The 12,825-nt window shown below is 40.8% G+C and overlaps 1 protein-coding gene across 9 annotated transcripts in view; it reads left to right on the top strand.

Annotated features, from left to right (window-relative positions):
* Nucleotides 1-11,786, top strand: part of LOC109627665 (potassium voltage-gated channel subfamily KQT member 5-like) — a 114,754-nt gene extending 102,968 nt beyond the window's left edge. For 2 of the 9 annotated variants that reach the window (XM_020084377.2, XM_069529848.1), the window contains 5 exons: nucleotides 1,125-1,233; nucleotides 3,174-3,305; nucleotides 3,576-3,683; nucleotides 5,594-5,720; nucleotides 7,290-11,786. In XM_020084377.2, the coding sequence (XP_019939936.1) occupies nucleotides 1,125-1,233; nucleotides 3,174-3,305; nucleotides 3,576-3,683; nucleotides 5,594-5,720; nucleotides 7,290-8,582 (1,769 nt within the window). In that variant the 3' untranslated portion in view covers nucleotides 8,583-11,786. Of the gene's footprint in view, nucleotides 1-1,121; nucleotides 1,234-3,173; nucleotides 3,306-3,575; nucleotides 3,684-5,593; nucleotides 5,721-7,289 lie in introns of all 9 variants that reach the window. The other 7 variants (XM_020084376.2, XM_069529847.1, XM_020084379.2 and 4 more) reach the window with 4 other exon arrangements.
* Nucleotides 11,787-12,825: the final 1,039 nt, after the last annotated feature.

Raw genomic sequence — 12,825 nt, 5'->3', positions numbered from 1 at the left:
GCTCTTGTACTGAAACCCTCTGCTTACCTCCTGTGGGTGTAGTAACTCAAGAGGCCCTTGGACAGAGCTGTATTGTGACAAAGTTGCGTTGTTAGTAATAAATCTACAGGCACACCAGAGGCCTGTTCTTTACGACTGCTCTGCTCCTCCAGACAGCGGCTCTAAACCCTGTTTCTCTATCTGATCATTTTTCACTTTCGCTTTTAATCCAGTCAATTTCTGTCAAGTTCAACCAGTGTGTTTGAATACACTGTTGCACCCTGATGAGGTGTAAACCGTCTTACTTTACCTAGTGACAGTAATGGTTAGATTTCTGCTGAGACAGCCTCACTTAATGTTGAGGTTGCGCTGTGTCTGCTGGATTTAAATTGGCAACATTTTACTAACATTTTCCAAAAAATGTTCTGTTTTTATATAATTTTTATTGTTATGTTTGTGTGGTTTTTGGGTTGTTCTAGTGCCCCCAAGTGGCCTAAAAATCTAATAACGCAGGTTTCATTTATTTTAAGCATCACATAACATTTCACAGGAAAGAGCTGTTCTATTTCTCTGACCTATGATATCAAATATTCACCACATGAGTGTCGTGACAAAAATTATTGACGATAATAGAATAATGTGATATCTGGTTAAATTTCTTTCTTTTTTGGCAAATTAATGTACAATGAAAACATTTCAAAATGATGTGTTATGCTGTAAAGTACCTTGTAACTGTGTTTTACAATGTGGTTTATACATAAAGATTTTTATAATTGTGATGATTATTACTATCATTATTGTTATTATCAGTAGTAGTAGTAATATTATGTTGGAGTGTGAAGCAGATAGTTGCTGCATCAAGACAGAAAGATACAGAAATTATTTAAGCTACGTTATTAACACAATCAATTAAGCAACATTATTTACACAATATTATCCTATCTCTATTATTAACATGATAGTAATATAATTGTTTTAATCTCATGGTTATTGTCAATACCAATATATCCCAGGTAGGACTAATGATAAAAATCACACACTTCTTTAGTGGCGGATGTAGACTGGAGGTTTTAGAGTAGTAAGACTAATGTGAAGGCATCGTGTCTGAGCCCCTGCCTCACAGTAATGTTCTCTCTCCCAAGCAGCAGACTCCAACATGGCCGGGGACGACGGCTTTGACGAGAGGGGCTGTCACTGTGATATCTCGGTGGAGGACTTGCTGCCCTCAGTCAAGACTGTCATTAGAGCTGTCAGGTGAGGCAAAGGAAAGGAGGCCTCTCCCATCGCTCCAACTAATACTGTATTTTTCTGCTGCCGGGGTTGTGTGTAAACAAACCCTGATCCCAGCCCCCTGCCGCTCAGCAGCTCCCCTGACTGAACGTGCTCAGGGGATTAAAGTGACCGGAAGACTTTTATTTTTAGATCATCTTTGGTTCATGTGATGTTGAGACAGAGGAAATATGATGAGCAGGAGCATTATCACTGTAAAGCTACTGTATGTAAGGTGATCATGTGAGAAGGACACAGCATGTCTCAGTCATGGCGTCCTAAAAGAAACATGGTCACTCAGATGCAGTTTTAATGAAAGAAATTGGTTTTAAAATAGGACTACAGTGTAATTTAAATTGACTTTGGCCTTACTGTTCCATATGCGTAATATAACATCAGAACTGAATTCTGAAATGCTCAACTCACTCCATTTTATTTGAAAATGCATTTCACTATCACAAAGCTGAATAGTTTCTCAGTATCTTATTTCCCTGTGATGCGAGTGGGTGCTTGTCTTCAAATTCCAATTATTTCATTCAGCGTAAAATTGTAAGTTGAGAGTCAAGTGTAAATTATATTTTCTTTGTTCCAGAAGTGCCACAGTTTTGTTTATCTTAAAATTCTCTGTTGTTTCCACTGGTTAAAAGTGTGAATGTGGTGATAAACTACACGTACTTCCATGTAACAGTGAGGATTTAGCAACATTTGGATCAGAACATTTTAAAACTTTTATTACTGCTTAATGAAGAAGTACCTCAGATTTGAAATGATGTTTTCAGGGGCTTTAAAAATAACCATGAAAAATATCAAAATATACAATAATCTTAAATTATGACTGCACTCAGTTGAACTGAATCCTTGTTGGTGTAGTTTATCCTCAAATATATTCTTTATTTGTAGCTTGTGTTGTTTATTTATTTATTCATATTTTTGCTTTATCTCTTTTAAATGTTTTTATTACTGATTCATTTACATCAATCAGTCAATCAGATGTTATTCATATAGCCCGTATTCACAAATTACAGTTTGTCTCATCGGGCTTAACAAGGTGAGGCATCCTCTGTCCTGAACCCTCATCAAGATGGTGCATGAAAAGCAGATCCAAAGAAAATGGACCTCAGTGGAGTCTGAGTCTGTAAAGACCTGACTCTGCTTTTGGGTGTTTGAAAGGAATTGTTCCTGTGCTTAGCAAAACAAATCTCTCTCTCAGTGGTTCAACATAATTATACATCTGGGGAGACGGGAGTAACGCTGCTTACCTCAGCTCATGAACGAAAAATAAAACGTTGTCTTCTCCATCACAACAAGCCAGCTATTCTTCAGTTCATGGGGTTGGGGGTGCTGCTATAGTTTCTGAGTGTCATTGAATGCATCTGAACCCTGAAAGACTTTGGTTGACCTGTGTAAGTGACAGACACCAGCCCAAATCCTGACTGGCCATAAAAAAATATGGCTTCACACAAACATTCAAGAATTGTTTCCCCTGCTCTTCACTTTAAGACTCAGTTTTATTGTTGTCTGTTCTCGCCGGCTGCCTTCTCTCTCCAGAGACTCAGACTCTCACATTCGGCTCCAGAGCCACAGGTGCATAAATTCAGAGAGCTTTTTATTCACTCCAATAAATTTACATGCACGCAGCAACAATAAGCAGCCACCAGCTCGATGGATGTTGCTGTAAGGTTCACTGGAGATATGTTCTTGTGTTCTGATTCCTCACATTGGTGTGAAGAAACTTCCCGTCGGCATGCAATGACACATTTTGGGCACCTTTCAAAAAAAAAAACAGACTGGAAAGATAAGGTTTGTTTTGTTTTCATTAGCTGCACTCCCTGAAATATTATCAGTGGAGTTGCTGCAAGTCTACACTGACTGTATCAGAGCTCCCTCTTGAGGCTGTTCTGTGAACCTCTCTGGTGTTTGCGCAGGATAATGAAGTTCCATGTGGCCAAGAAGAAGTTTAAAGAGACGCTGCGTCCTTACGATGTGAAGGACGTGATTGAACAGTACTCTGCCGGTCACTTGGACATGCTGTGTCGCATCAAGAGCCTGCAGACCAGGTAGGAAGGACAGACACACACACACACACACACACACAACCACACACACACAAACACACTCAGTTGTCAATGCTATAGTCTGATGTCAAACCAGAGCTGATTGAGCAGACTGTAACTGATGCATCTTGGTGTGTGCGTTTGTGTGGATGTGTGCTTCTATGTCTTATAAATGCATGGGTAAATATCTGTGTAATACTGATGTATGTCTGTCTGTTATCCTACATTTTGTGTGAATGTTTATGTGTGTGTGTGTGTTTGCTTCCCTCACAGGCTGGACATGATTGTCGGCCCACAGCCCCTGAGCAGCAGAGCCAAAACCTTTTCCTCCCCCTCTCTCCCTGTCTATTACAGCCAGGGCAGAAAGAACTCCACTCAGGGGTCAGAATACAACCCCCTCCCCTCTCCCCTCCTTCACTTATCCGTGTCCATGTTCAGTTCACTTCACTCAGTCAATTCAAGAGTTTGTTCTTGCTTAAAAAATATTAAAACTGAAACCATTCGTCAAATTATGAGATGATAAGATCAAGTTTATTTGTTTGAATTGACTGAGCTTGAACTCCTCTCTTTAACTCTTCTGACCTGGGTGTGCAGTCGTCTACTGACCCAACTAAACACCAAAAAAACTCTTCAATATAAAGACTCTGGTTGTTGGTTTTGCTTTGGTGAATTCTGGGAGATTCTGGAATCAACACATGAGATTCCAACCTGATATAAACACCTATCGCACAGACCCCCCCCCCTGTAATGCACACTCCTACTCCAAAACTATGCAGCTGTGTATTGATCTGGTATTGCAGCTGTAAAAGCTCCCCCTGCTGTTACCGTTCACTGAAAATGCTGCATGCATTTTAAACTGTTATTCAGGGGGTGCTGACACTTAAGAGATGAAAAAGATATTTATCAAAATATTCTTAAATCAGAATCCACCGAGCTGCTTTTTCAGAGCTGCTTTAAACCACATGTCATGGTCTTCATCAACTGTTGTTTACAAACTGATTATACCAATACATCGTTGTATATTTGGATGGAGATTGTAATGTCTGCTTTCTACATTAGGATGAGGCTGAAAGCGCCAGAAATTGCCAGTTAGTGGACATTAAGTTACGATTACTGCTGCATTTATCTGTATATTAACATTTGTTTCAGTCTTCAGTTTTATGTGCAAATTGGAATTGCAAACTTGGGATTCAAATGCTGAAGAAAAGTTAACACATCGAAAGAAAGTACACGCAGCAAATAACCAAAACTGAACCATTTTGTCCAAAATAGTTGCAGGTGTAAACGTTAGATGTGTGTGGAGCCACAAGGAGACTATAACCCTCCTCAAGTTTACTTGTGAAACGTTGTTTTCATTCCTTTCTGGTTTGTTGGTCACGTCGTCATCTCATTGCTCCCTGTTCTTGATAGCTGTAGGTTGATAGCATCTGACTAGAGAATTATCTCACTGCAACCAAATCCTAAAATTACAGATTTTCTCTACTGAGTCAATCTGACATTCAAAATGCACTTTGCAACCAAAACACTTGATCTGTGCTTTAAGATCGTCTGTTGTACCACAACACTGAAATTAGAAAACTCAGAACACATTGACCTAAAAAACACTAACTTTACAATATGGATCACTATTGTCTTTGAAGTAGTTTTGGCTTATTTGTTTACTGTCTTTATTAGGCATTAATTGCATTAAGTTTCCATTTTACAACATAGAGAATAACATTCTTAGATGCAAATCTGGTTTGGTGTTGGAGGACCCTGTCAAAGCTTTCATTATATATTTTACTCTAAAACTGTGGTGGTGTTTTAATTGCATGACATTGCCTTGGCTCATCCCTGTCCTCATTAACAGACCTTGTTAACCAGATTCTACTGAACCTCACTGGATTGAGCACAAGCAGTGTTTTATGTAAAGAGAGAGAGAGACGGACAGAATCAGAATTTGAATAAGAACCTGTAAAGGAATAGAAAATTAATTCAGAGCAGAGAAGGAAAAATCCATTTTTTTACCTGTTGGAATCACAAGGAACAGCTTTAGTAACACACCATCCTAACATTGATATTGACCCATCCAACATAAACAATTTTTCAAATCCAGTGAGGAAGTACAACGTCTCACTTGCCTGTAAGAGTTTGCTTTACAATAATCTATGATTCGGTTGCAGCTTCAATCTTCCTTTCTGTTGGCTGCCTCATGGATTTCTTCTTGGGTCTCTCTTTGTCACTGATGTCTTCTTGTGTTTGCATGTGCTTGTTTGTGTGCGTGTGTGTCTGTGTGTGTGTGTGTCTTCCAGAGTGGACCAAATCCTGGGGAAGGGCCAGATCCCTCTGGATAAGAAGATTCGAGAGAAGCTACTATCTGATGGAGACATATTGGAAGACATGAGCATGCTGGGTCGTGTCTGTAAGGTGGAGCGACAGGTCTGTGTGTTGCTTCTTCTATAATGTTTTATTCTCTTATAGTGGATTACATTATCAGTCGTTATTCCCCAGACCCAGTCCTCTGTTTGTATTTTTAAATGCATTCAGGTTTAAGTCTTGAATATCTTATGATGCATTATTTGATTAGCAGAAAATAGGGAGAATAGAGTTTTGGGATTTGCTTTGCTTTGCTTACAAGTGAGATGATATTCAATACCACTCGTGTTTCTTTGCATCAACTACAGAGCTGGAGTAATGACATGGTTCGTTTAGCTTAGCATAAAGACTGGAAGCAGATGTAAACAATTAGCATGGCTCTGTGGAGAGGAGTGGAGATGTTGAGAGCTTTAATGAATTCTCGACAGACAACAGTTCATTTCACTCCTCAACACTTAGTTTGTGCAGCATATCCAGCTATAGTGAAATATGCCTACAGTCTCAGTAAAGGTGAAATGGTAATAATAATATTATGGAACATAGTCTGTCTGTTTTGTATTTTCTTTAATTGAAGAATTGAGGAACCATATAAAGTTCTATTAAAGCTTATTTTTAACTCCAATAGTGTTCTGCACAGGCTACAGACCCCCTCACGTCCCAACAGGTTTCTTATCTTGTGTGCATAATCTATTATCTTGAGAGCAGAAGATAACTTGTTTGCGCAAGATAATTACCTTGTTGGAAATAGTTGGCTTTGTGCATCTGACGTGGTTAGAGACACATGAAATTTTAAATAATAACTTGTGTGCACAAGTTTTATTATCAGGTGCATATTTTGTGAACAAGTAAAATCACCTGTCGGGATCTTAGGGGCTCCACAGCTGTCTACTGAAGAGGAGTGAAACTCTGAAGTGTTTACAATACCTGCAAGTAATACTGTGAAATTGTTCAATGTTGTGTTAGCAAACCTGGCAACAGTGATGTTAACACTGCAGCTTTTTTCTTAGTTTTGATAAAACATGGCTTTGCACTTCTGCTAAACTAGACTAAGCAAAGCTAACGCCTGGGCCACACTAGGTGCGTGTGCAGCACGAGATCTGCTGTGTTTCACAAGCATCTGTTGTTCACACAGCAGCGTGTCTGCCGCAGAGTTGCTGAGTCTTTGAAACGGGTACAGGAAGTATATTTGGCAGATATGGACGTTCACTGTCTATTTTACTGTGAACCGCACACCGAGATAATAGGCCGGTCTTCAACTCACTCTGAGAGCAGCAAAGGCTCACATGCCTGTCTCACACAGGCAGTGTGGCCGCTCTAACCTGAAAACATGGGCAGGGAAATTAAAGGCAAGACGTTCTGCAAGGCACTGCTCATGCAGACAGTGCAGCCCAGGCGTGATCACATCTGTGAGTAATGCGCTGCTTTGTCTGGCAATTAGTGTAACTTTGCTTAAAGCTGACACTCCAACCAGTTGCGTGACGGTGAGACAGTAAGCTGTATTGTAACTTATCGAAGACCCATTCTTATTTGTCAAACCTTTGTGGCTCTTGAGAGTGGGACAATGGGAGACTACCTTCCATCCTCACTGATTGTTCTCTCTTTCTTGCTGTTGTCCTCCCCTGTTCTTCACAGGTCCAGTCAATTGAGTCAAAACTCGACTCCCTGCTTGACATTTATCGTCAGGTTTTGCGTAAAGGATCATCTTCGGCCCTCACACTTTCCTCTCTGCCGCTGTTCGAGTTGGAACAGACCTCTGACTACCACTCCCCCGTCTTCAGCAAAGACCTGTCCTACTCCACCCAGGTCAGCAGCAGTGGAGCGCCTCCACCTGGTGGCTGTGTCACACACTCCACCACCAACTCCCACCTCTCCCAAGGAGGACTCCATCTCATCCTGGCTCCACCCAATGAGCTCAACCTCAATCTCTCGTCCACCACATCTCCCTCTGGCCTTGCACCTTCATCTTTCAGCCCGTCGCCACTGCCTCATCACCATCATCATCACCACCATCACCACCATCATCCTCCTCATTCCCATCATCATCATCCCCAGGCTCAAGCTACCACGCCCGAAAGTGGCACTGATGAGGCTGTTGGGACCTCTCCACCCATTCTCACCCCAAATAGTATCAGCAGTGGAGGAGTAGGAGATGGAGGGTTTCCTCTTCTGCCAAGGCTTCCACCACCGCTCCCTCCTAGCCGAAGCAGTGGCCCGAACAACTTGGTGCGAGCGACCTCCACTGAAACAACCCCCAACATGGAGGGCTTTTGTATAGGTCTAGGGACAAAGATGGAGCACAGCAGTGTCAGGGAAAACCTTGGCCTTGGGTTCGGGCTGGGCAGACTGGGGCAGCTCAAGGGCAGCACCAACAGCAATGGCAGGCTAAACACTAAGGAGGAGGGCTCCTGGAGGAGGCATATGAGCCTGGAGCTCGAGCCCCTGGTTCCACCAGCCCTGGGCTGCTGCTCTGGCCCCTGTCAGATGGACCGAGGACTGGGCAAGTCCATGTCAGTGCAGGACCTGATTCAGGCACCTCCCGTGGCTGTCCAGGATGCCCTCCATAGCCACAGCCTGTCATCCCCAAGCCCTAGTACAAGCAGTGACTCCCCCATTGGCTTCCACAGCTGTAGCCAAGACCCTGGGGGAGGAGGTGGGAGTGGTGGTAGTATGGGCAGGAGTGGTGGAGCTGGATGGGGTGAGGAGGACCTCTTTATCAGTGACAGGGACATAGAGGCACAGGAATTTGACTTCCTGTCACAGGGGACTACTGAAGCCCACTCCTACTCCGCAGAGCTCCTGAGGACAGGGAGCAGAGCAGGGGCAGGAACCCTGGGCTCTAACCATAGCCTGGCCAGCGGTCACGTGTCCTCACCCTCCGCTGGCAGCACCGAACTGCCGAACATGCCTCGTGTACGGCTAAAATAGATATGAGTAGGAAAGGCACACAAATCTCACACAACTGAAACGGTTTTTATCCTTTTGGACTGGAGAGGGAGGGTGGGATTAAAAAAAAGGGGTCCTTTTCTTTAATTTTCATTTTGATCCATTTGATAAGAATCGCAGTATTTTCATACAGGCTGATTGCATATCATTGCATGAGTTACTCTTTGTTTTCAAGTATGATTGAAATCTGAGGTAAAGATGAAGGCGTCTTTAGAGGGGACCACAGACCCAAAAAATCCTGACACTATTCGATGAAGTCGACTAAACTCTACCCTGTGTGACAGTTGGTTATGTGACCTTGAGACAAAGCATGAAGAACATGGACACCTAGCACATGGAAGATTCCATTGAAAAATACCACACATCTGTCGTAAGCAATGGAAAGAAAATGGGCCTTAATAATTCAAAGCCCTATTACAGAGGGCCAAAGTAAACTGAAACGTCTGAGTTCTGTTCTAGAAGTAAATGAACCTCACTCAAAATCCCAGTGACGCTTCTACCATCGATGATAACTAAAAATCCAGCCTTGGAACAGAGCCATTTTGAACTGTATGTCATGTGACTTGCCTGATGTGTTGAAAACAATGTATTAACATTAATTATTCTATAGTAATCTCTTTAGTGACTTTGAACAAACACCATTTCCCATAAACTCTAGTCATTTGAAGGAAAATCCCACAACTCAATTTTACTTTTCACAAAGAGATGGAAAGATGTTACAGTTATGGAAGCTAGTGGAACAGAGGAGAGCTGTGACTTCAGCTCTGTGCACAAGATGTCTCTCCAATCACATGACAGGCTTCCATACTGAAATGAATGTTATCTCACCATTGCTGAACATTTTATTCTCCTTTCTTCTCACTATTTTATTTTGAAAACCCGATCTCCCCAAGTTTATATGCTTTGATAATAAATGTAACTACTATCCTGAACCAATGACAGTGGTTGCCTATTATCTTTTAAGAAGTCACACACCACAAAATGGTGTATATGCAAGATTTAGCTCCTAAACCACCACCAATAATACTCAAATATACAAGGTTCAATTTTTTTATGTATTTTTTCTGCGGTCTCAGGCATCTATGGATTTCATTCATTTTCATATAGTAAACTAGAAAGGCACTCAGTGGAGGGCATACATTGCCTCGGCCCAAAAGACCCCTTAAAATCAATCAAGACGCACCAAATTGCTGACACTGACAAACAGCATAGCATACTGTAAATAGTCCTCTAGATATGTCTGTTTTTTATCAAGACCCATGAATTATTAGTTTGGGAATTGTTGAAATGTCAAAAGAAAGAAAATGAGAAAATAAAATCCCCGATAATAATGTAGTAATATTAATGGGTTCTTCCTTTGCCCATGTCCTGTCCTTTCCCCAAGTTTCATGGAAATCTGTTCAGTAGTTTTTGCATAAGCCTGCTGACATAACCTCCTCATTGGAGGTTATTAATTAACTGACTCCTGAAATGTACTTGACTTGTGTAATAAGATAGTGAAGGTCATTTTTGTTAGTATTATATTTAATTGCGGTTTTGCAGTTCAAGCACAAATAGTTGTGAAAGTTACCTCATAACAATGAAGTCACCAACAGAAAGTACTTGAAACAAGTATGTTTTCAAATTCTGTCAGACAGAATATCACAGGCTTACATATCATATCGCCAACAATACTGGACATTTCTGAAACTGCTTGTGTCCAAGGGATTTTTGGTTAATAAGATAAAACATGCAAAACTACAGGATTGGGTTTTGTAAATATTTCCCCCCTTGAACTTAGATTTGGCGAGTGTGCTAGTTTGATAACTTAACAACTACCTGCTACTGAGGTGTAGAGCAGGAACAACTGCCAAGATACTTGGTTACTTATCAAAGCCACTTCTGCCAACACTCATCTCTAGCATGAGATGCATCATGTTGAAAGCACATATCCCCACTGCACACGCACGTGTTCAGAAGAGACATGCCGATAACACACTCAGCCAGCTGTGATGTTACATGTCCATTATGCTGTGTTGAATCCAGAGTCCAGAGAGGAACATGGAGCAGCTGTTGCTCACGTTCCGATCAATTATGCACCGATCGGCTGGTTTTCCAGCTGACGACAGCCATGGATTGAAACACACCTTGAATGTCATTTAGTATAAAAATTCAGTTTGTGTTATTTTGTCAGCACAGGAGTGTCTTAGCAAAGTACTTCAGAATCAGACACTGACAGAAATCTAACTTTGAATTATGTCAAATCGAATTACGTTGAATTATTAGATTTTTGCCACCCGTTTTTAAATGAAATGAAAATATTGAAGTCATGGTCAATATTTGCTTTTTTTCATAAAGTATAATTATTTTAGCTTCCTTGAAATGCAATCACTGCAGAATGAATGGCTTATTTCATTATTACACCAAGATAAGTAAAGACCAACTTCCTCCTCCTGCTGCATGGTACAGAATCAGGTACATCAGGTAAGGATCAGTGTTTTTTCCTCCAGGTTGCAGCACCACAACATGTGCGTAAATATTACCCACAAAGCCTCAGTGGTGAATAATCACACTTATCTAGCAGTACCTCAGTGTATTCTGAAGAATCAGACGAGGATATGTGAGGGAGGCTGGGAGTCAGGCTGCTTTTAAGTGATATTAAGATTTTACTTTCTTTAAGATATTTAAATATACTTTGCATGGAGGTTGTCATATCCAAACCTATTTATAACTGAGAGTGAATGCCACACCATTTAAACAAATAACTATTTATGGTTCAAAATGATTTGCAGTGAAAGTAAAATAAAAGATCCCAGTTCACAATTCTAGAAAACCTGCATTGCATACAGTATAATGGTGCCTTGCTTTTGTTGTACATTTTCATCTCCATACAGTTTCCTGCAAAGTGCATTAGGTACTGAACTGAAATTTCTCTGAACAGAAATGGTTGTACTGTTTTCATTTTGTCTCCTTGTAAATGTTCTAACTTGAGGCATTATACAGTTTTTTATTCAGAGACCATTTTGCTACTGGGCACAAAACAGGCCTTTGACATGTTAACATTCTCTCTGTTTTTTTATTTATTTAAATTATGTGCACATATTTACACACAAGTAATAATCTCAGTTAGATTAATGAAGCCTGTCATGTTATAAAAATGCAAGTTGACTTTTATTCTCATTCATTAATAAAGGAAATTCTATGACAGGTCTGTTTTGCGAATTCTCTTTGTCACTCAGTGAAACTGGTTCTTCTTAGGTTGTCACGACACCAACAAGAAGGTGATGTTGAGCACTATTGTTCATGTTATACTTTTCTTTGACGGAGTACATATTGTATTAATTAACACACGGAATAATCATACAAAGAAGACAGAAGAGAAAATGGATAGTAATACTTTGCACTATTGGTTGAACAAAATTATGTGACAGTGTCACTGACTTTAGCAGATGTAACAGTCAGAATGTTAATCCATAATGAAAATAATCAGTGGCTGCAATTCTATACAAAATATTTACCTCAAGCAACAGTTTAATGCACTAACTAATAATCTAATGAAATAATAGTATAACTGTCAGGAGGGAATCTTTCTGCCTTATTGAGAACTTTTACCTTTGCTTGCAGAAAACAGTATTTTTACAACACAGTATAAGAACTGTTACTGACCTCCCTGAACGCCCTCCCTCCAAGCTGCGTACGTGATGCAGTCTAGTGAGTTTGTTGCAGGAGAGTCAGTGCATCTGTTGGTACCAGCACGTCGCTGCAGTCACAGAACAGTTCATATTATAAGTGATAAGTTATGGGTTAGTACATGCAACGTTACCGCAGCTTCCACCTGCTTTCTTCACAGCAGCAATGGCTACCTCCTACGAAACAAGTTATGAGTCAGTTATTCATGCTATGGGGTATAACAGTAACACTAATTCATATTATTGATATCTACTAATGTTTCAGTTGTTAGCTTGAAGGAAATATTCTGAGCATATCGGCATCACATCACAGATTCATTGGCTTTCATTTAATGAAGTTAAGAATTTAACAGGTTCAGGAGCGGGACCACGCCTCAGATCTCTCGACCTACCCTACCTTCTCTCATCCTCCCTACTCCATCCTCATCCCTACCTACTTCCCTTCATCCTCCCTTACCTCATTCCTCAACCTCTGTACTTCATCCCCATCCCCCTACCGAAATGCACCATAAATGAACCCCCACACTGAGTCTTCATCTGCCCAGTCCACAGCATAT

The sequence above is a fragment of the Paralichthys olivaceus genome, chromosome 8 (assembly GCF_024713975.1).
Source record: "Paralichthys olivaceus isolate ysfri-2021 chromosome 8, ASM2471397v2, whole genome shotgun sequence".
NCBI classification, from domain to species: domain Eukaryota; kingdom Metazoa; phylum Chordata; class Actinopteri; order Pleuronectiformes; family Paralichthyidae; genus Paralichthys; species Paralichthys olivaceus.
Note: the sequence above shows the minus strand (reverse complement) of the source record. Positions and strands in the feature narration are given on the sequence as shown.